General features: G+C 40.9%; 1 protein-coding gene across 1 annotated transcript in view; it reads right to left on the bottom strand.

Moving 5' to 3' along the window:
- The window catches only part of LOC126204100 (uncharacterized), a 90,218-nt gene that overhangs the window by 7,907 nt on the left and 60,055 nt on the right, over positions 1-22,256 (bottom strand). Inside the window, exon 3 of the mRNA XM_049938517.1 lies at positions 8,012-8,167. Within this exon, the coding sequence (XP_049794474.1) occupies positions 8,012-8,167 (156 nt within the window). The remainder of the gene's footprint in view (positions 1-8,011; positions 8,168-22,256) is intronic.

Here is a 22,256-nt window from a genome sequence, read left to right as displayed (position 1 = left end):
GTTTGTACTTACAATGTCGACACGCAAGCGTGCGAACAATCCAAACGTTTTCTGTTATACTTACAGAAATTATACCATACTTAAGCGGAAATAGCAGATTTTGTGGAAAAAAAAGCTTACCATGCTTATTTTAAAATGAAACTTGGTGAATAGGACAAGGGATAGGTGCCAAAGACTGTTTGCCGCTATGTGTTGGAAGGTTAAAATAGTGGACAAAAGGAAAGAAAACATGCACGTTATTTGCGATGGTTTGGACGAGCCTAAAAATCACCTTAATGACTGTTTTCTGTTTAGTTAATGTTCAGGGGTACAACTCGAAAAATAAGAAACAAATTGTGTATCCACGTACTGATTCAGCCATCTGGTTGCTCCTCTTCCTCCAACTGTTTTATAGAACGTGGCAGAAGACAATGACGAAAATGAAGCTGATGCAGTTAACTAAGGCTATAGTGATGTCTATCACCATGAATGCGACTTTACTCCGCACCTGTTCTCTTAGAGTGAAATTAATTATCTCGCACGCGATTTGAATTTGCCTAAGGAATCTGCTGAACCACTCAGCTCCTGGTTAAAAAGTAATAATCTTCTGGGTCCAAGAACACATTACTCATGACACAAACATTGACAGAAGGAACCAGTTCCTTTATTCTCACAGAACGAATCCTTGTCTTACTCCAATAACAAAAACAAGATAATGCATTTCTATGAAATTGAATGTGATCCTATTCAGTGGAGAATTTTTCTAGCATCAACGAGGAGCCTGAAAGATGTATTACTGCATAACGGGAACGTGTATGGGTTCATTCTCGTGTCCCCTTCAGTTCAAATGAAAGAAAATCATGAGAACATGAAGATACTCTTAACAAGTATCTAGTACGAGGAACACAAATTACTTATCTGCGGTAATTTCATGGTTATCGGGATGCTAATAGGACAACAAGATGAGTTCACAAAAATGCATGCTTTCTGTGGGAATGGGACAGTCGGGCAAGGCAAAGGCACTGGAGTGTGGTAGTTTGGGCAGAGTGGAGAAATTTTGTGTCTGGATCTAAGAATATTCTGCACGAACCGCTTCTAGAACAAAAAATCTTGCTTCCACCACTACACATAAAACTGATCTTGATTAATCAATCTGCAAAGGCCTTACCACACGGTCGACCCCACTTCAAGCACATTTCCAAGAAATTTCGCTTTATCGCAAAAGAAATTGAAAGCTGGAATTTTTGTTGGTCCTCCAAGAAATTGATGAAGATTTTGATAAGACTATGAAGACAGAAAGAAACGCAGGACCACCTTCCGGTTAGTTACTGAGAAGTGTCAAAGGAATAACAAAGATCCTAATTACAAGAGCCTAGTCGAACGTAAGTGTGAAAGTCCACTTTCTACACTCAGGTATCGGCCACTCTCCGGAAAATTTGGAATCGTATAGTGAAAAACAGGGTGATCGTTTTCACCAAGATACTAAGGAGATGGAGAGGAGTTATGATGGCCGACTACTGTTGGATGCTGAACAGTCTTCTTATACGGGGTGTTCAAAAAGTCTCTCCGCAGCACCGTATGATTGTTAGCCGCGCGTGCCGTATGCCGCAGTGAATATACCGAAATGAAACTCAGTGAAATACAAGTTACTAATTTATTGAATATTCATTTTTACTTACAGATTTTCACATTAAATGTTGAAAGTGTCCCCCCTTTGTTCAATATACAATTCAATTCGTCTAATCATATTTCCAAACACAAGCTGTAACACTTCTTCTGTAACAGAGATAGTGAAATTGGATATTGCAGTTTTCAGTTCATCGATGGATTTTGGACGGTTTTTGTAGACATTTGCCTTCGCTGCACCCCATAAGAAAAAGTCAGGTGGTGTTAGGTCAGGTTATCGTGGAGGCCAAAGTTCCTGTGAAATTATCCGATCACCAAAAACATCAGCAAACAGCGACATTGACACGCGAGCTGTATGCGCGGTTGCACCATCATCATCATCTTGGACAGTTTCCAGCCACTGGCTGGGTCTGTCGGGAACACAAGCCTCTCCATCGTGTTCTGTCTTTCCACCATTCTCCCTCTTCCACCTTCGTCCAGTTCTCTCCTCTTCTCGTCACACATTCCTTCACTCCCTTCACCCATCTATCTCTTGGTCTTCCTCTGGGCCTCTTCCCCTCCAGTTGCAGATCAAACATCCTCTTTGGAATTCTTCCCTCATCCATTCTCTTCATGTGTCCATACCACTGCAGTCTTGATTTTTCTATCCTGTCCTGTACTGGTTCCTCCTTTAGTCTTTCCCTCACATACACATTTCGCAATCTGTCTCGTCTTGTTACACTCAACCTGCTCCAACTTCTTGAAAATAACCATTCGGTATTTCACTTAACACAAGTTGTCCTATGAATGGGTACAGAATATCACTGCAGTATCGTTGTGCGTTTATTATTTCGTTGAAAGATATTGGACCCAAAAACCGATGTCTAGAATTTGCAATTCAAACTCCTATTTTCACAGAATGAAGTGGTTCATCATGAATACACAATGAATTTGCAGCACTCCATGTACGAGAATTTTGTGAGCTCACGTACCCGGATAAATGAAACCACGTCTCGTCAGTGAAAAACGGTTCATTAAGCATATCCCTTCCATTTTGTTGAACTAAATTTGTGAACCATTGACAATAATGCAGTCTCTTGCCATGATCAGTATTTTTCAGTTCTTGCACGACTGTATGGGAAAAGTTCTAATTTTTCCCTACAGCTGTGTGGGCCGTTCCGACACTAACATCGATTTCCTGGGCGAGTTTTCTTGCTGACTTCTTCGGACTCATGGACATTTTATCGGAAATATCGAGTAGTTTATCCCTCAGAGAATACGCTAGGACGACCACTTCTCGGTGCATCCGTCACTGAACCCGTACTTAGAAATTTTTTAATCAAATCTCGCACATTATCGCGGAGTATTGTCTCCGGGAAAACTGAATTAAATGTTTAACCAACTCAAACTTTGTATTTACCGTCAGCTTTGAACACTTGTTCGACTAAAAACACATGTTCTTCAATCGTTAGAATTTTAACAGTGACAAAAACGAAACAAACGAACAAAGGAACTAAACTTAAACGTTCACGCCAACACGTAAGGACACACACCAACGATACCACTGACGCTGGCTGAGATAAACGAAACAGTGGAATGTTGGGAGAGTCCACTTGAAGGGAAGTAACCCAGGCAGGCGAACAGTCATACGACACGCGCGGCTAACAATCATGCGGCACTACGGAGAGACTTTTTCAACACCCCGTACAAGGATCTGCAAGGGAGTCCAAGAAGAGAAAGTTTAAAAATTAATGGTACAGTACGGACGTCTTGTTTTTACACGAGATAGTCACGAAACAAATTAGGGAAGCCCTGTAGAGTGTTTTTTAAATGTATTTTATTTTTTAAATGTATTTTGATTACAAACTCACCGTGGGTGAAATGGTGTTGAATGTATTTGTGAATTCAGAAGTTAAAACCTTCAAAACATTACATGTTATTTTGTGTAAAAACCTGACGTGATAGACAGAAACCGAAGTTATTTCTATAATCAGTATAAAAAATTTGTCCAAGGACACCTACTTTCAACTAATCATCTGACAAAAAGTTTTAAAAATGCAGACAAGTGTAATTTCTTAGAGCCTGGCTTAATTAATTATTGCCAGTAATTCTTAGCGACACCTGTTTGTGGTCCAATTGTCAACGTCTATTTTACTGGTAAACGCCTGTCAGTCTAGCGGCGCCGTGGCTGCAGAGATGTACCCTATTGTGACATAAGAAAACTGTATATTGTAAGTAACTGGGTATATAGTTGTTTTAATTTTGACATGTATCAGTCTTCTAGTCTGTTACGTACCTGCCAATTCATGAGAAAGAGTACTCGAGTACTTTTACTGTTGTTTTAAGATATTTGCAATAACCTATCTGTCGAGGTATGTCGTATTTCCCTTTTTACATTGTACCTGATACAGTATATTACATTTCTTGTACGTAATCACATTGTAAAAATTCTTTCCAGATCCAAAGATAGTAACACCGATTAGCGAAACCGCTTATCAAGAGTAAAGTTTGTTACTAGCTATGTTGGTAAAGTAGTTTATCTTTCCTAGCACACATAAACAAAAAGGTTACATTAGGCTCTCCGTTTTTTTCTGAATCATTTTGACTCGGACTTAGATTAAAATATATCCCATTCTGTGATTCTTAGCAAGGTTTTAGATAACTTCCGTTCGTTTGCAAGAAAAATGCTGGAACTGGAAATCACTGTCAATTACTCCCAACAGGAAACAGCAGACAAAACAAAACAGTGTGACAGTCAATTCCCGCCTTACAATGGCTGTGAAGCACCCAATAAAATTGAAGTACAACCCTTTGGCACGGCTAGAAGCCTGAGAAGATTGCTTTTAGTCATACCATCGTGTACAATGCATACATACAAATTTCTTAGTATCTGGCAAATAGGATTCAGTACTAAAAGTAAAAGGTAAGCTTGCCACTGACTACGAAGGGAAAACAGAACTCTAGATCTATAACGAGGAAGTCCATTTTAGGGAGAGTTCCAGCCACATCAAAATAAATTGCCACGTATGGTGATTCGAGCGCAACAGCTGGGCGATAATAAAAGGTCCACAGAGTACTGTTACGTGGTATTCTTCGCTGGGAAACCTTCAATGTTGATTCAACAGTGTCAACTGGAAATACTCGGATCTCTCCCACTCTCTCGCTCTCTCTCACTCTCACTCACTCACTCCCTCTCTCTCTCTCACTCACTGTCTCTCTCTCAACCTTCAGTGTTGACTCAACAGTGTCAACTGGAAATACTCTGATCCCTCTCACTCTCTCGCACTCTCTCGCACTCTCTCGCTCTCTCTCACTCACTCCCACTCACTCCCACTCACTCTCTCTCACTCTCTCACTCTCTCTCTCTCACTGTCCCTCTCTCACTGTCTCTCTCTCTCTCTCTCTTTCCTCTCTCTTTCCTCTCTCTCTGATTGCAGCTGTTTAACTGATAACTTTTTAACAAATGTGATGAATGCATTTGGAGTGTAAGCTATTGATAGTGGAGCCGTGAAAGCGAGAAAAACAGATGGATTTCAAAAGGTTCGAAGTCCAGGCTGTCTGGTGAATGGGGAAGAACAGTCCAATGAAATTTTGTGAGTTCCTCTCGGATGTGCAGACTTGGGTGAGGCCTGCGTTGTCGCGAAGATGAAGCTGGTCTGCATTTGTGTGGAGACTTGGTGAAGGCCAACATTGCAGGAGTCGTAGCTGTGTGCGGCCAGCCGGCACGCGGCAGATCAGACAGGTTTGTGCGAACTTGTTGCTATGTATGATGACAGACGCCTCACCCAACGACTCACTGTGCTTTTGTTCACTGACAGGTCTCTATAGACATTCTGCAAGCTCCTATGAATATATGCGGTTCTCTGGTTTTCCTCCAAAGGAAACTCAATGACAGCACTCTACAACAAAGGCACCTCCGTTATAGACGACACTTTGAAGGCTACGTGTAGCCCAGCCACCTTTCGGAATATTGCACAGTGTCCCACAACAAATTTCATTTTTTTCCACCGAAATTGACCGAGAAAGAAAACCGTGTTGAATTACTTATTGAACACCATTCGTAGAAGAGTGTGGAGTCGGCCAGGTACCAATAAACGATTCAGGAACGTTGCCCCACTGGTTCAGCAGGGAAGTTGTTCAATTTGAGTATTTTGTGTGAACCTTACGTGTGTGTTACCGACCTAGGTGGCGCAGTGGTTAGTACACAGGACTCGCGTTCGGGAGGACGACGGTTCAAACCCGCGTCCGGACATCATGATTTAGGTTTTTGGTGATTACTCTATATTACTTCAGGCAAATTCCGAGATGATTGCTTTGAAAGCGCAAGGCCGATTTCCTCCTCAACCTTCCATCATCCGATGAGGCCGATGACCTCGCTGTTTACTTCCCTCCCAAAATCACCCAACCAATCAGGCAAGTTGTTTACGTTCAACCTGAACTGCTCTTCGATGCCGTCGCATGCCCAGTCGAACAACAGAAACAGCGTTAATTTCCGTGGACGTACTTCGCGGCCGAAACACTTTGTTGGTTACGGTTTGTCTTGTACGCACAGCTAGTTGATTCCAGCTTAGTTTCCGGCTCGTACGAATACCTCGGAGTTTCACACCCTGTTACGACGTCTTGTCTGAGCTGTACGTTTCCTTAGTTGTAGTTTTTGTTGTTTTCTTACAGCAAACGAAACAAGCCTGTTTTTGGAAGTAATATATAGGGAACATACACTTTTCACAGTTAAATGTCCATGCAGAATAGAAAGTACTGCGGTCTCGGATAGGTCCAAGGATAGCTCTGTCTCACGGACAATCTCGTGCTGATCTTGTTCAGTGGTCTTGCGCATACCATTGAAGTTGTTTAGAACAAAATTCATCGCTGACAACTACTAAAGTTTGCAAACCAATAGCAAACACTCTTGGCTGAAGGCGAGTGATCACCAAAAGGTTAACGAAGCTATTCAAGGGTTTGTTAAGTCCTTACGATGATTGTAATCCACTGCCTGACAATAAAAGTGGAGCGCCCAGAAGAGATGGTCGAATATCAATGTAACTTCGTACACGCACACACAATCGACAGGTATGTAAATGATTAGAATTACAACCCTGCGTAATAGGTAGAAGAACCATCAGAGTCAATTAGTGTTGGTGAGTGTTGTTACTAGGCGTGGAAGGGTATTAAGGGGCGTGAAAAGCGTCAGTTGGTGTGTGATCAATGTGGAGGACCTGGAGATGGCGCTGCTTTGTGACAAACAACATCATCAGCCCCTGACAGAGCTTGAAAGGGAACTCATTGAGGCTCTACATCTGGCGGGCTGGTCGAATCGTGCAATACCAAAATTTATGTGGCACCCGGATGTGACAGTGGTCAGATGTTGGATTGCGCGGGAATGTAGTGGCAGATATCCTCGTCGTCAGTTTTCCGCTTGCACACGTCTGAGAACCGCCGTACTGTGCACTAAGCACACTGTAACCACATCTGAGCCTACAATCCGCGAAGAAGTATTGGTCTCCCTAGAACATTCTCTGTCATTCCGCGCCATTGGTCGTATACAGGCAGATTAGGGAACTGCCGTCCCACGAGTAAGTTACTGTTATAACAACATAGACGGATATGTTTGGCGTGATACCGTGACCAGGAAGGATTGACCGCTTATGAATGTTGTCGCATTGTGTTCATCAATGAAACTCTGCGCTCCACAACCCCAGATGACCATCGTCGATGAGTATGGCAGTGACATGGGGAGAGGTCGCGTTCTTCCAATGTTTTGGAGAGGCACAGCAGTATTACTTCTAGCGTCATGGTACGGATGTGACTTCAGGTGAAAGCTGGTTGTAACTTGACGGCACAGCAGTATGACACGGATATCATGCGTTCTCATATGTAAACCTCCCACGCGACAGTATCGTGGCGCGGTTTTTCAACAGGATAATGCACATCCACACGCAGCACATGTTACTGTGAGGTACTCCCATGACCAGCGAGATCCCCAGATCTGTTCCCAATCGAACACACGTGGAACCATTTAGGAATCAACACCATCCCACTGTCAGTATCCAGAATATCAAGAACCAGTGACAGCAGTTGGGCCCAACTTGCATCAGGAGAGCATGCAAAAGCTCCATGACAGACATCTCAATAGAGTCGGTGCATGCACCCAGATCAGAAGGATGGCTCATACTGCCAAATTCTTTGTAAATTTGGCACGATTTTGTAATCACTGAAATAACATCACATTTTGTTTCCTCCTTCCCTTCTGGGTGTTTCACATTTTTTTGTGAGACAGTGTAAAGCACTCAGGTGAATCTTTCACTTTCTGAGAACCCTGTTTCTCATCAGAGTACATTATAAAACAATTCTGCGAATTTCTGAGTAGGCAAATTTACAACATTTAAAACAATAATAGTGTGATATCTGAAACTATTTGGTGGACACTTGCCGAGACAAAAGTGGTTCTGTTGACTGGGTAGAGGTGCCCTGCGGTGATGACCAGTTGCTGCTGCGCCCGTAATATGACGATCGCCAGGGAGCGCTTGAAGCACTGGCTGGACTCCACCCACTGGCAGCTGTACGCCGCCATAGACAGCGCCTCCGCCTGTCAACAGCGAGCAATCTGTCTGCCGCGTAGCGAGTACAGCAAATGCGAAGGATCTGTGTATGCTGAGCAAAATGTCAAGTGAAGTGAAACCTTTCGTAAGTTATACCATGTAATTAAAAAGTTACTCTCATGTATGTACGCAGACTCAAGCGCCAAATGAAAACTTATATCAAGGCCAGGATTCGAACCTGTGTCTACTGTTCACTAGGCAGATACGCTAACCACAACGCCAATCTCGCACAGTGGCTCTGCAGGCTACCTCATCACGCCTTCCACCTCAATCAAAACTCCCATTCACGCCTCAGCACACTGGGTATTCTTTATGAACTCAAACAGCGTTGCAGAGACTCTCCAACTGTATTGGATCAACATCTCAGCATCGAATAAAATGCAGGATCCTGCCCTAAACCCAGGCATAGGCGCTTTAATCATTCGAAACTATTTAATTCCAGAGCTATTTTCAAGCCTCCGACATCATTGATGTATATATCAGACTGAAACGCCTATGCGTGGGCTTCAGGCAGCATCCCCCGTTGCAATCGATGGTTAGGTGCTATTCCAATACAGCTGGAGAGTCTCTGTAATGCTGTGAATTTAGCAGGAATATCAAGTTGGTTGAGGCGTGAATGGGAATTTGGTTTGAGGAGGGAGGCATGCTATATTAGTCACAGCAGTTGTATGAAGCCACTGTGCCAGGGTGCAACCGTCTCATGAGCAGGAGACCCAGGTTCAAATCCCAGCCTTGGTACAAATTTTCATTGGTCACTCCGGTCTGCATATACGAGGTGCGACAATAATGAGAATGATTTTCTTTGCAGGATGAGGCAACCCTGCAGGCTTGCGTAGGCACAATATCTTTGACCTTGGTCTATAAGCTTCTTCTAGTCTAAGCGGCACATCGATGCAACTGCTCAGTCGTGAGTTGTGCAGTAATAAGTTAACACGTGTTTCTGTCTCTCGTCTCGGAAATGGAACCGCATTATACTGCGCAACGGTATGCCATTTCTTTTTGCATTAAATAGGGTGAAAACGCGACGACAACTTACGGTAAGCTTCAGAAGGCTTTTGGAGAGGAGGTTATGTCAAGAGCTTAAGTTTTTCGTTGGCATAAAATGTTTTGTGAAGGCAGAACGAATGTTGAAGATGAAGACCGCAGTGGACGACCATCAACCTTACGGATGGATGTCGCCTAGGCCAGCGTGCGTGAACTCGTATGATCTGATCGAAGATTATCCGTGAAAATGATTACAGAAGAACTGAACATCAATCGAGAAACGGTTCATCTAATAATAACTGAAGATCTTGGTATGAGAAAGATTTGTGCAAAAATGATCCCCAAAAATCTCACACCACAACGGCGAGAAACACGGAAAAATATGGCAGCCGATCTATTAGAGCAAACGGAAATCAATCCAGAATTGTTGAGCCGTGTTATCACTGGTGATGAAAGTTCGTTTTTTCAGTACGATCCAGAGACAAAACGCCAAAGTGCGCAATGGTGCTCAACGGGATAACCCAGACCAAAAAATGCTCGCATGTCGAAGTCTAAAGTGAAATGGGTGCTTGTGTGCTTCTTTGATTCCAAGGGAATTGTTCATAAAGAGTGGGTGCCTCCTGGACAAACAGTTAACCAACATTACTAAAAATAAATTTTTGAAAGACTTCGTGAAAGAGTTCTTTGTGTCCGTGCCAACATTGCTGATAATAGGATTCTGCATCACGATAATGCGCCACCCCATACTGCTCTGCTAGTACAGCAATTTTTAAAACAAATTTCAGTACCACCACAGCCACCTTATTCACCAGATATCGCTCCGTGCGACTTGTTTCTATTTCCAAGAGTCAAAACGGCGGTCAAGGGACACCATTTTCTAACAACACAAGATGTCCAAAAAGCTGTGACGAGGGTCTCGGAGGATATTACAAAAGATGAGTTTCAGAAATGTTACCATCAATGGCAGAAGCGCTGGAAAAAGTGTGCGCAATCAGAATGGAACTACTTTGAAGGAGACAACACTAAACTTGAGTAAAACGGTAAGCAACATGTTTTTTCACATCAGTCTCATTACTTTATTGTCACACTTCGTATATATCATAGATGTTTGAGACTTTAGAACGTCTCTCGAATCATATAGCTCCATATGAAAAAAATATCTGACTAGAGATCTTTTTTAGTTTCAGATTATGTCTCTCTTAAGGTGCTCTGAAAATATTAATACTTCAAGTTGCTTTGTTTTTATAGAAACGATAGCGCATTTCAGAAAAGCCTTCATTTCCTTATAAATAACTATCAATTCCGCTCGACAGGTCTTCCGAAGACCGTTGCTGCTCCTTACAACTACAGTATTATCCACAAACGTCAATGTTTTTACTTTTTCTCCTTTACCTTTAATTCCCTCTCCAATTTTATTACTGGTTTCCTTCACTGCTTGCTCAATTTACAAATAAAATAATGTTGGACAGAGCTTCCCTTTTATGTCGTTAGACTCATATAACTACAGTCTGGTATAACCCTGCACTCCCTATATTTAAAACTTGCTACCTTCAGAATTTCGAAGTGTATATTACAGTGACAATTGTCAAAAGTCATCTCTAAACTTACAAATACTGTAAAGTTGATTTGCCTTTCTTCTGTTTCAGGTTATGTCGCTCTTAAAGGGACCTGAAAATATTAACATTAGAAGTCTCTCTTTTTATATAAACAATTTTTGTGAAAGCGATAGCGCAAACACCTGTTCTTCCATTTCTCTGGAACCAAAACTGATCTTGCTCGAGGAAGGCTTCTACCAGTTTCTCCATTCTTCTATAAATAATTCATGTCAGGGTTTTGACATTAAACTAAAAGTTCTTCTGACAAAATTGAAAAATGGGTAAGAAGGAACCGCTAAGAGACATCTGCAAGTCTGTCGAAGAATACCTACCTAGGAGGAAGATAGGTAAAGCCTAAAGAAAAATTAGAGGGAAGCAGCAGTATGAACATCAAGAACTCAGAAGCAAGCTAGTACAGAGCAATGAAGAGAAAGCTGAAAGGTAGAAGGAACGTATAAAAGGACTCTACAAGTGAAATGAATGTGAAGGCACTATTATAATAAGGGAGGAGGAAGCGCATAAAGATGGGAGGTATGATACTGCTGGTAGAATCTTAGAAGTTCGAAGAAGGCAATCCTACGTTTATCTCATTTGTAGATTTAGAGAAGGCTTTAGACAATATTGAGTAGAATACGGTCTTTGCACAGCAGTGATAAATTACAGGGAGCGAAAGCTTATTTACACCTAGTACAGAAACCAGATGGAAGTTATAAGAGGTAATGAAGACGAAAGAAGCAGTAGCTGAAAAGGGAGTGAGAAATGAGTATAGCCTCTTACCGATGTTATTCAATCTGTACACTGAGCAAGCAGTGAAGGAAGCCAAGGAGCAATTTGGTTAAGGGAATGAAAATTCATACGGAGGAAATAGCAACTATATCGTAGTCGAGGATATATAATTCTGTCAGAGGACTAAGAACAGTTGAACGGAATGGATGGTGTCTTGGAACGAAGGTATAATATGAATATCAACAAAAGCAAAACAAGACTAATGTAACGTTGTCGATGTGAGTGAAGTGCTTCTGAAACAATTAGCTTCGGAAAAGAGGCACCAAAAGTGGTTCATGATATTTGTTGTTCGTACATTAAAATAAAGGACGACGGCCGAAGTAGAGAGTAAGTAACATGCAGACTTGTAATAACAAGAAAGCCGTTTGTGAAAAGAGAAAATCGTTAACATCGAGTATGAATTTAAGAGTTTGGAAGCGTTTTCTGAAAACGTTTGTCTGGAGTGTAGCCTTGTATGAAAGTGAAACGAGAAAGGGAAACAGCTGAGACAAGTAGAGAATGGAAGCTTTTAAAACGTTGTCCAACAAAAAAAATTCAGAGGCAAGCTAATAGCATTTCGTTCCACCTCAGCAACTGAAGGGACCTACGTCACAGCCAAATTTTCCCATTGTAGGTATTGTACAAAAATGATCCCCAAAAATCTCACACAACAGCGAGAAACACGGAAAAATATGGCAGCCGATTTATTAGAGCAAACGGAAATCAACGTTGGCTGCTTCACCTGCCACGATCACGAAATTTGAAGAAACAGCTGGACTAGGTTGTGCAGCTGGAGGATTGAGGCGGTCCATTACCATGGCAGTATTTTGATGAAGTTGCTGTTGCTATAACTGACCGTGCAGCACATGCATCAAATCCTGCACCCAGTGCTAGAGCTGTGGCACAGGAATTGTCTCTCCCCTGATCAAAAGGTTCCCAGCTCATTTTATACTGGCATCCCTACAATACTCAAAATGAGCGTCTGAGGAAGTCCCAAGATAACTCCGAGACTTTGCCCTTGATTTTTTAGCATGCATGGAAATGGGTACATGTGGCAGGGAAATATTCTTTGGACGAATGAGGCACAATTTATTCTGCACGGTGCTGTGAATGCACGTAACAGGCGCACATAGATCTCTAATCCGCCACATGTTTATTTATTTATTTATTGTTCCGTGGGACCAAATTAAGGAGAAGTCTCCATGGTCATGAAACGAGTCAATACATGAAATTATAACACGATATTAGAAACAGATAAAATGAAATATAAAAAAACATTAAGGTGACAAGTCGTAAGTTTAAATAAAGAAAATCAACAATGTAACACTGGAATTTGCTTAATTTTTTAGCTCTTCCAGGAGCTCCTCGACAGAATAGAAGGAGTGAGCCATGAGGAAACTCTTCAGTTTAGACTTAAAAAGAGTTTGGGCTACTGCTAAGATTTTTGTGTTCTTGTGGTAGCTTATTGAAAATGGATGCAGCAGAATACTGCACTCCTTTCTGCACAAGAGTCAAGGAAGTGCATTCCACATGCAGATTGGATTTCTGCCTAGTATTAACTGAGTGAAAGCTGCTAACTCTTGGGAATAGCCTAATATTTCTAACAACAAACGACATTAAAGAAAATATATACTGTGAGGGCAATGTCAGAATTCCCTGACTATTGAATAAGGGTCGACAAGAGGTTCTCGAACTTACACCACATATAGCTCGAACAGCCCGTTTTTGAGCCAAAAATACCCTTTTTGAATCAGAAGAATTATCCCAAAAAATAATACCATACGACATAAGCGTATGAAAATATGCGAAGTAGACTACTTTTCGTGTTGAAGTGTCACTTATTTCGGATACTGTTCTAATGGTAAATAAAGCAGCATTTAGCTTCCGAACAATATCCTGGACATGGGCTTTCCACAGCAGCTTACTATCTATCCGAATGCCTAGGAACTTGAACTCTTCCGTCTCGCTTATAATATGCCCATTCTGGCTGATCAAAATATCGGTTCTTGTTCAATTGTGAGTTATAAACTGTAAAAACTGAGTCTTACTGTGATTTAGCATCAAATTATTTTCTACAACCCACGAACTTATTTCATGAACTACATTTTTTGATACTGTTTCAATATTACACACAAGATCCTTCACTACCAAGCTGGTGTCATCAGCAAACAGAAATATTTTTGAATCACCTGCAATACTAGAAGGCATATCAATTATATAAATCAGAAACAGCAGTGGCCCCAGCACCGACCCTTGGGGAACGACCCACTTAACAGTGCCCCATTGGGACTGAACATCACTACCACTCTCAATATTGCGGAGAATTACCTTCTGCTTTCTGTTCTTAAAGTAAGAGGCGAATCAATTGTAAGCTACTCTCCTTACTCCATAATGGTCCAACTTCTGCAGTAATATTTTGTGGTCATCACAGTCAAAAGCCTTCGTTAAATCAAATAAAACACCTAGCGTTCGCAACCTTTTATTTAATCCGTCCAAAACCTCACAGAGGAAAGAGAATATAGTATTTTCAGTTGTTAAACCATTTCTAAAACCAAACTGAACATTTGACAGCAAATTATGTGAATTTAAATGCACCAGTAACCTTGCATATACAACCTTCTCAATAACTTTAGCAAACACCGATGGCATAGAAATAGGTCTATAATTGTCAATATTATCCCTGTCTCCATTTTTATAAAGTGGCTTCACTACCGAGTACTTTAATCGGTCAGGAAACAGACCACTCCTAAAGGAAAAGATACAGATATGGCTAAGTACTGGGCTAACATACATAGAACAATACTTCAGTATTCTGCTAGATACCCCGTCATATCCATGAGAGTTCTTGGTCTTTAGTGATTTAATTATTAACTCAATCTCCCTCTTGTCAGTATCATGGAGGAGCATTTCAGGTAACAGTCTCGGAACACTTTTTTCTAAGAGCGCTATATTATTCTCTGTTGGGACTAGGTTTCTATTTAGTTCACCTGCTATATTCGGAAAGTGATTATTAAATAATGTACATATGTGCGACTTATCAGTAACACGGACATTCCCACTACGCACTGATTCTATATCCTCGACCTGTCTCTGCAGACCAGCCACTTCCTTTACGACTGACCATATGGTTTTAATTTTATCCTGAGACTTAGCTATTCCATCTGCATACCACATACTTTTTGCCTTCCTAATAACATTTTTAAGCACCTTACAATATTGTTTGTAATGGGCTGCTGCATTTAGATTCTGACTGTTTCTAACGTTTTGATATAATTGCCACTTTGTTCTACAAGATATTCTTATCCCTCCAGTCAGCCACCCAGGCTGACTGTTTGTGCTAGTACCCTGTTTTGAACGTTCTAACGGAAAGCAACTTTCAAAGAGCACGAGAAAAGTCTTGAGAAAAGCATTATATTTATCGTCTACTGTATCAGCGCTATAAACATCTTGCCACTCTTGTTCCTTGATAAGGTTTACAAAGGTCTCTACAGCAACTGGATCAGCTTTCCTAAACAGCTGATGACTATATTTAACACGTGTTGCAGCACAAAAATCTATTAGAGTTACAAATTGTGCTTCATGATCTGAAAGGCCATTCACCTTTTTGCTAACAGAATGCCATTCTAGTAATGAGGAATGAACAAAAATGTTGTCTATGGTTGTCCTACTGTTCCCTTGCACTCTCGTTGGAAAGAATACGGTTTGTATAAGATTATATGAATTAAGGAGGTCTACCAGCATCCTCTTCCTTGCACAATCACTTATACAATTAATATTGAAGTCACCGCATATAACTAACTTTTTGTATTTCCTATAAAGTGAACCAAGAACCTCCTCTAGCTTTAGCAAAAATGTTGTGAAATCGGAGTCTGGGGATCTATAAATAACAACAGTTAGAAGTTTAGCTCCATTAAATTTAACCACACCTGCACAGCATTCAAACACCTTTTCAGTGCACTACTTTGAAACATCAATTGACTCAAATGGGATGCCGTTTTTCACATACAGGGCTAGCTCCCCCACACCGCAAAGAGCTCCTCGAAAAGCTGCCAGCCAACCTGTATCCTGATAAAGGAAGCCTCTGAATTATCTCCTTATTTAAGAAGTGTTCAGATATACCAATAATTTCAGAGTCAACATCTATAAGCTATTCAACATCTATAAGCAATTCACTAAACTGCAACATGTTCAGTATGCTCTTCTGACAGAGCATCGTCAACAGCTGCTCCCAGATCCGGTATAATCAGAGCGTATTCTATCCTTCACATCAGGAAGAGTCCGGATTACTCTTGATAGACTCGATCCTTCAGATATCTCCACATCCAAAAGCACATGGGCTTAGGTCGGGGGATCTGGAGGGCCGCACATGTTCAAATTACCTAGAGATGATTCAGTCATGACTGAAGGTTTGTCGAAGCAAATCTTTCACCTGGCAAGCGACATGGGGTATCTCCCCATCTTTCATGAAAATAGTGGTGTGAACACATTTGCATTCTTGCAAAGCTGGAATCACGTGCTGCACAAGACCGTCCTTATAACGTGCAGCTGTCACATTACACCCAAGAGGCCGGCGAGGGTCGTCTCCTCGAAGAAAAGCGGACCAAGAATAAAGCACCATACAGTCACATAAGATCACTGCAGTAGATGTCCCTGCACATCTTCGACGTCTTTGGTGTGACGTCATAAGCGAGTGACTGAGTGTGAGATCGCTCTCTAAGTTGTTATGTATTTTTAGGTTTCAGATACATATTTTAACGGTTTTTGTGATAAAATTTACTATATAAGTGACTTATTAGTGGTTTCTTCATTCACCTCTGCTTTTCTTGTGCTGTGACCTGATATTTGTGTTTCCTATCGAGCAACGTAACCTCTTAGCTGTGTTTACATTCCGCGCTGATCAGTTGCAGCTGTAGCGGCGCATCGAAAGCTAAGTACTAATTAATTGTTTGTGTATAGTGGTTTATTTAGGAACTTTAGTAGCCTTCAACCGGTGTTTTTTTTTTGTGTTTTCTGGTGAAATAATTTCATAAGAACCTTTTGAGAACTGTTTTCAGCTTCGTTACTGTGTCATTAGACGTTTGATTCTCTTTCTGTATTAGTCTTTTGTTATATTCACATTTGCTGTTTATTAATACTGTTAATAATAATAGTTACTTCCCTTGTAGAGTAAGTTTGTGATTATTGTAGTCAGGTTTTTAACATCTTCTTATTGTAGTAGCGGAACAGAAAAAGTAAAATTTTACCATGAGCGAGAAGAGTGGGCTTTGCCGTAGGTTCGTGAGTAGTGGATTGCGGTGTGAGACTTGTTCGAAGTATTTTCACTGGGGGAATGCAGTGGGGAAGCGAGTGGGCATTCTGGTGAGATCCTCTCCTGGAACTGCAGGTTACATAGCAAGAGTAAGTTGATAGAGGAGCAGGAGCGTAAGATCTGTGCCCTTCAGGTGCAGTTGAAAAACGCACAGGAGGAGCTAGATAGGATTAGGAGGGAGAAGGGGGTTGGGGAATGGGAGCTGGCTGTTGGCAAGAGATCTGCTAGGAGAAGAAGATTTTCAGATAGTTTTACTATTGGTGTTTACAATAGATATGACCAACTGTCAGTCTAGTGGAGAGGAATCTCTAGTAGCTGTAGATGTAGGAAGTATGCAGCAGACCTCAGTAGTTACGGTGGCTAGAACAGTTGCAAAGTCGAAGAGGAAGAAGAAGGTTCTGCTGTTAGGTAGTTCTCATGGCAGAGGTGTAGGCCAGCAGTTGCAGGAAGTGCTGGGGAGTGAGTACCAGGTCACCAGCATTGTGAAGCCTAATGAAGGAGCTTGGACTGATGACCATAGATGGTAAGTCCCATAGTGCTGAGAGCCATTTGAACCTAATGCAGGATTGGCTCAGGTGACTGTTAAATAGGGGGGTTATGTAGGGATTTTACTAAAGAGGATCAGGTAGTGATTGTGGGTGGGGGCTGGTAATAGTATTGATAGGGATGGGGAGTATGACGTAGATGGTGACCTGGAAAAGATAGCCACTCAGCCTATCAACACGAATGTGCATTCGTGGAACTGTTTCAGCGTCACGATCGGCCTCATCTTAATACAGCCATCCGGCGTAATAACATGAGACTTGGGAGTGCGCTGATGACAGAAAGCATGGTGTCGGTGGAGTCTATCAGCAGGACAGATTTCACTAGACATGGCCTGCACCTCAACAGGTATGGGAAGGGGAGGTTAGCAAAGCTTATAGGTGACAGCATAGGTCGGGTTTGTGGGATCACTCATGGGAAAATTCCTGCAGTAGTGGGTGTTAGAGCTGCACCGTTTTTAGATTGAAGTCAGCTGATAGGTATTCCTGCTTAAGGGAAGTCTCTCTAACAAAGGAACCACTTTTGACAAAGCTTAGGTATCCGAGTAATGAGGGAATTAGTATATTTCATCAAAATATACAAGGTATTAGAGATAATGTTAGTGAATTGCTTATAGATGTTGACTCTGAAATTATTGGTATATCTGAACACTTCTTAAATAAGGAGATAATTCAGAGGCTTCCTTTATCAGGATACAGGTTGCCAGGGTGCCAGAACAACATATTCTAACTGTTTCAGCGCGACATTTTCACCTGGTGGCAGAAAGTGAAACTTATTTTTCAGCATACTCCGAGAGCGCACCGATTAATGTACGTACATACAATGTCTACTCTCTACTCCGCAGCACTCGGAACATCGTCAGTATATTTATAACCAGCCGTTATCTTCAGCATATCATAACATGACAGCCTGAGAACTGCATTTCACACTGGAAATAGCCACATATGACTGGACAGAGCATCGCTCCAAGCTATTAACTCACATTGTAAATGGTCGATAAGGGCACCGTTTGCGATGCAGCAAACGTTAATACATGTGTGCGATTCGTTGAAATCGCTGCTACTTTGTGCCTGCGAAGACGAAACAGCAGCCCGCTTTGGAAATCTGTTCGTTGGGTTGCGTAAATGCAGGCGCATACTAATTCGACCCAGCAGTACAGAGCGAGTGATTTGTTTGCGTGTTCCGACACGCTACCTGGTGGTGCACTCTGTAGCCACGCCACAGCGCATATTAGGAATCAAAATTTGGGGAGATGCTCATTCCATTGACATGTGTCGTTTTCTCGTATGTGTTGCAGTTTTTGCTTTCAGAGGACGTTATGAATATCCCTGTATTTGCAATAAGGTAGTGACGATGAGGACGAAGTCCTTCGTGATGGCACTGTTGCATAAGGCATACTGTGACTACTTCCCGCTCCAGTCCAGGGTAAAACTCCGAGCTTTCGATGATTACCTCCATCGCGTTCGTCAGGAGCAGCAGACTGTTAAATCTCCTGCGGTGGTGGTCTTATATAGCCCATAGACGGCTTCTAATTGGACGTTGAACGCGCAGTACTTTCGCAGATGGTGTCAGCGTCTGCCCTGATGGTGTCACCGCTCCCGTCGTTGCTTTTCTTTGCATCGAGAGCTCGCTAAGATTATATCCGCTTCCATGATTGAAAATATTCTCACACTTTCTTATTTCCGCAGCCTCTTTAATTACGGAATCCCAGTATATGAGAACCCGAGGCAAAACTTTTGTTTCGTAAAACAGTAAACATTTTTTGATGTTTCCGAGCAACAGTCATACAATACTTTTTTATGACACACCACCATTTGACTGTTTTATTGTTTATTTAAGTGCAATCCAGTTTTCAATCTTTTATGCCCTATTCAAATATTTGATTTTATGTCTTTAACATATTTTTCAAGACACTTAACATTTTGTCATGCTCAAAGTTGGCCATAAATTAACAAAGCCAATATTTTCTTAATTTTCTTAACTAACCCATTAGTGCACAGAATAATTAAGATCAGTTTTTCTGCTTCAAAGTAGTTGTAGGTTATTGTTTTGTAACAGGTTTACATGACAAACATAACTTCAGTTTATTTTTCATTTATGCAGTCATGAACATTGATGGCAACTGAAGTTGGCAATGGGCACTTAAGGTAACAAATGAAATACATTTATAGATTGATTACAATTTTTATTTTTCGAACTGTTTTTGTGACACATTCTTACTTTATATTTTTTTAAAAAAAGGTATTTAAACACTCAAAACATTTTTGAATCGTTAGAAAAATTCTCATCTGAATGTTAGCTTAGGTTTTTCAAAATTTATGAAACCCCTCAAAACGATAAGGATGAAGTGGTACCTAGCATTTGTCAAATATATACACAGTACGCTTTTAGCATACTTGGTATCTGCGACACTTAGATTGTCCTTTGACGATGAGATGATATTTTCTGTCCTGCCTTATATCATCTAATGAAAGACATCGTGATGGTGGACCAGCTTTTGCCCTTTGGGCTCCATGGGTTTTCACAATTTGAAGAACAACTTGCCTTCTAAACTGAAGATATAGCAGATCATTTCCCAACCTCTGATATAACAACCATCCCTGTACGCAACATACGTCAATACTCCACGCAGAGAGGGACCACCACCATTTTTAATCGTCATTTTTTCCCTATACAGAGCTGTGAATTAATCTTTCAGATCAATCCCTCCCAACTGCAGATTATATTGTTTCACAGCATCAGTCATCTTTACCGTTACTCTTTTTCCGTTCTGCTACATCTTTCCACATTTCGTAAAGGTTCTAGATAATCTCAGTTGGAAATAACTGTCGCTACTGCATTGTCATTCCATCTCATTGCCGTCGTCTGGCCTTTAGATACTGAAACACATATTCCTCTTTCTTGTTTTCCGAACTCACTTCGATGGCAAATTCAGTTATTTTCCAACTCCGTTCTCTCGCATTGTCCCTGCGCCACCCAGGTTTCTTCTCCATAGTTCTTCCAGCAATGGAACTGACATAAATTTTCTTCCACCTGGGATATTTCCGTGCTGAACCAAACCAATCACTCTATCTCCATCCTCGCCAAGACCAGTTTTACGTATTTTCGTATGTGCGCCACAGTAATGTTCTGCTTGTATAACGTAGCTATCAGGATTTTCCAAAATCCATAGCTTTAAATCAAATCTAATTGGCTTGCCTTTGATAAACTGTGTAGCCCCATGCGTCCCATAATATGGTACAATACTCTCATCAACACACACTGCATTGATACAAACTGCATTGTCAGATAGCGTTATTGAGAAAGTTGATCAGTTGCCTTACTTTATAAAACCCATCTTCCTTTATATTTGTGTTGTCACTTAAGTATATATATCACAAGATTTCTTCAAATCTGTCACGTCACGGATTCTGAAACTAAAGCTACATTGCAATCAGATTTCTCCTGCTAATACATTCTTTTATTTGGCAATTTATGATAACCTGAGAGAATCCTTATTCCCAGGACAGTGCATGACTCACGATAAGAAACATTCACATTTCTTTGACACATATAAATTTGTTTGAGAAACAATAAAATTTATTAATTTCTCAGAGAAAAACTTGTTAATAGAGTACAATGGGAATTTTACTGTAGTTGAAAGAAAATGTAATAAATGAGGACCAAAAGACCCATTTACTTCTTTTAGTTTCCAGCTTGGTTGCATTTGGTCCCAAACTGAGGTGATGGGTTTTACATGTGATTTAGCCCTCGAGTGTTTGGATAGGGTTGGAGTCTCTGCAGAATCGCCAATATCTTCTACTGCTTCTTGTCCTTGGCTTACTCCCTCACTGTAAAATTTTTACTTAGCCTCCCATTCTTCTTCCCATTCGTATTTATAACAGTTTATGTAGTTTGAGTCTCTGCGCAAACCTTAGTTTCTAACTCTCTTAGCCCTTGAATTTCTCCACTAACTGCAAACTTCTTACTTGATGTGCACTTCCTATTTCCTACAGTATTTGCAACAGGAAGTGTAGTTTCAATGTTTGCGGGATTCTCAATTTCTTCATCTCGTTCACTTCCATCACACACTGCAAAATTTTGCCTTGACATGCCCTTCTTTCTCTTTGTATTTACAACATGTTCATTTTCCTTTAACTGAACTTGAGCCTGTGCCCTTCGTATACGCGTAGGGAGAAGACATGGGGTTTTCCTTGAACTTCATAATCTGACAAATCAGAATCTTCGTCAGTATCTCCGCCTTGTCATACCATCTGATCGTATTTCTCTGTTTCGATCTGCTTCAAGAAAATTTATTATTTCGTCCACAGTCCATAAAGTATCATAACACCTGAAAGACAACACGCATGCCCAGTGGCAACTAAAGAGGCCAGACATATTTTCCCCTATGTAAATCATGCTAAAAACAATTTACAAATTCTGAAGAAATTGTGTGTATAATTTAAACTGTTTATTACAATATAGTAAAGAAAATTCACTTAAGATACTTACAGTTTTCATCGGCGCGGTTTTTAACACGCATACACACCAATAGATTTAACATTCGTAATCAATAACATTGGACTGAATACTGATCCTTCAAATGTTAAACAACAAAGGAAAGTGTCATAACTGCTTCCAATAATTAAATTCTATACAGCATTTCATTGTTGCTAACATTAATTTTTAAATACATTGACAACTTTAGTTGCCACTGGGCATTAATGAGTGAAGAAACCAAGCTCAAAGTTGGCCATAAATTAAGAAAGCAAACATTTTTCTTCATTTATGGCCAATTTTGAGCTTGACAACATGTTACAGTTCTGCAATATATGCTAAAAACATAAAATCAAACATTCGAAAATCGCATAAAAGACCGAAATCTAGGTTGTACTTAAATAT

Source organism: Schistocerca nitens, chromosome 9, assembly GCF_023898315.1.
Source record: "Schistocerca nitens isolate TAMUIC-IGC-003100 chromosome 9, iqSchNite1.1, whole genome shotgun sequence".
In the NCBI taxonomy this organism is placed as follows: Eukaryota; Metazoa; Arthropoda; class Insecta; order Orthoptera; family Acrididae; genus Schistocerca; species Schistocerca nitens.
Note: the sequence above shows the minus strand (reverse complement) of the source record. Positions and strands in the feature narration are given on the sequence as shown.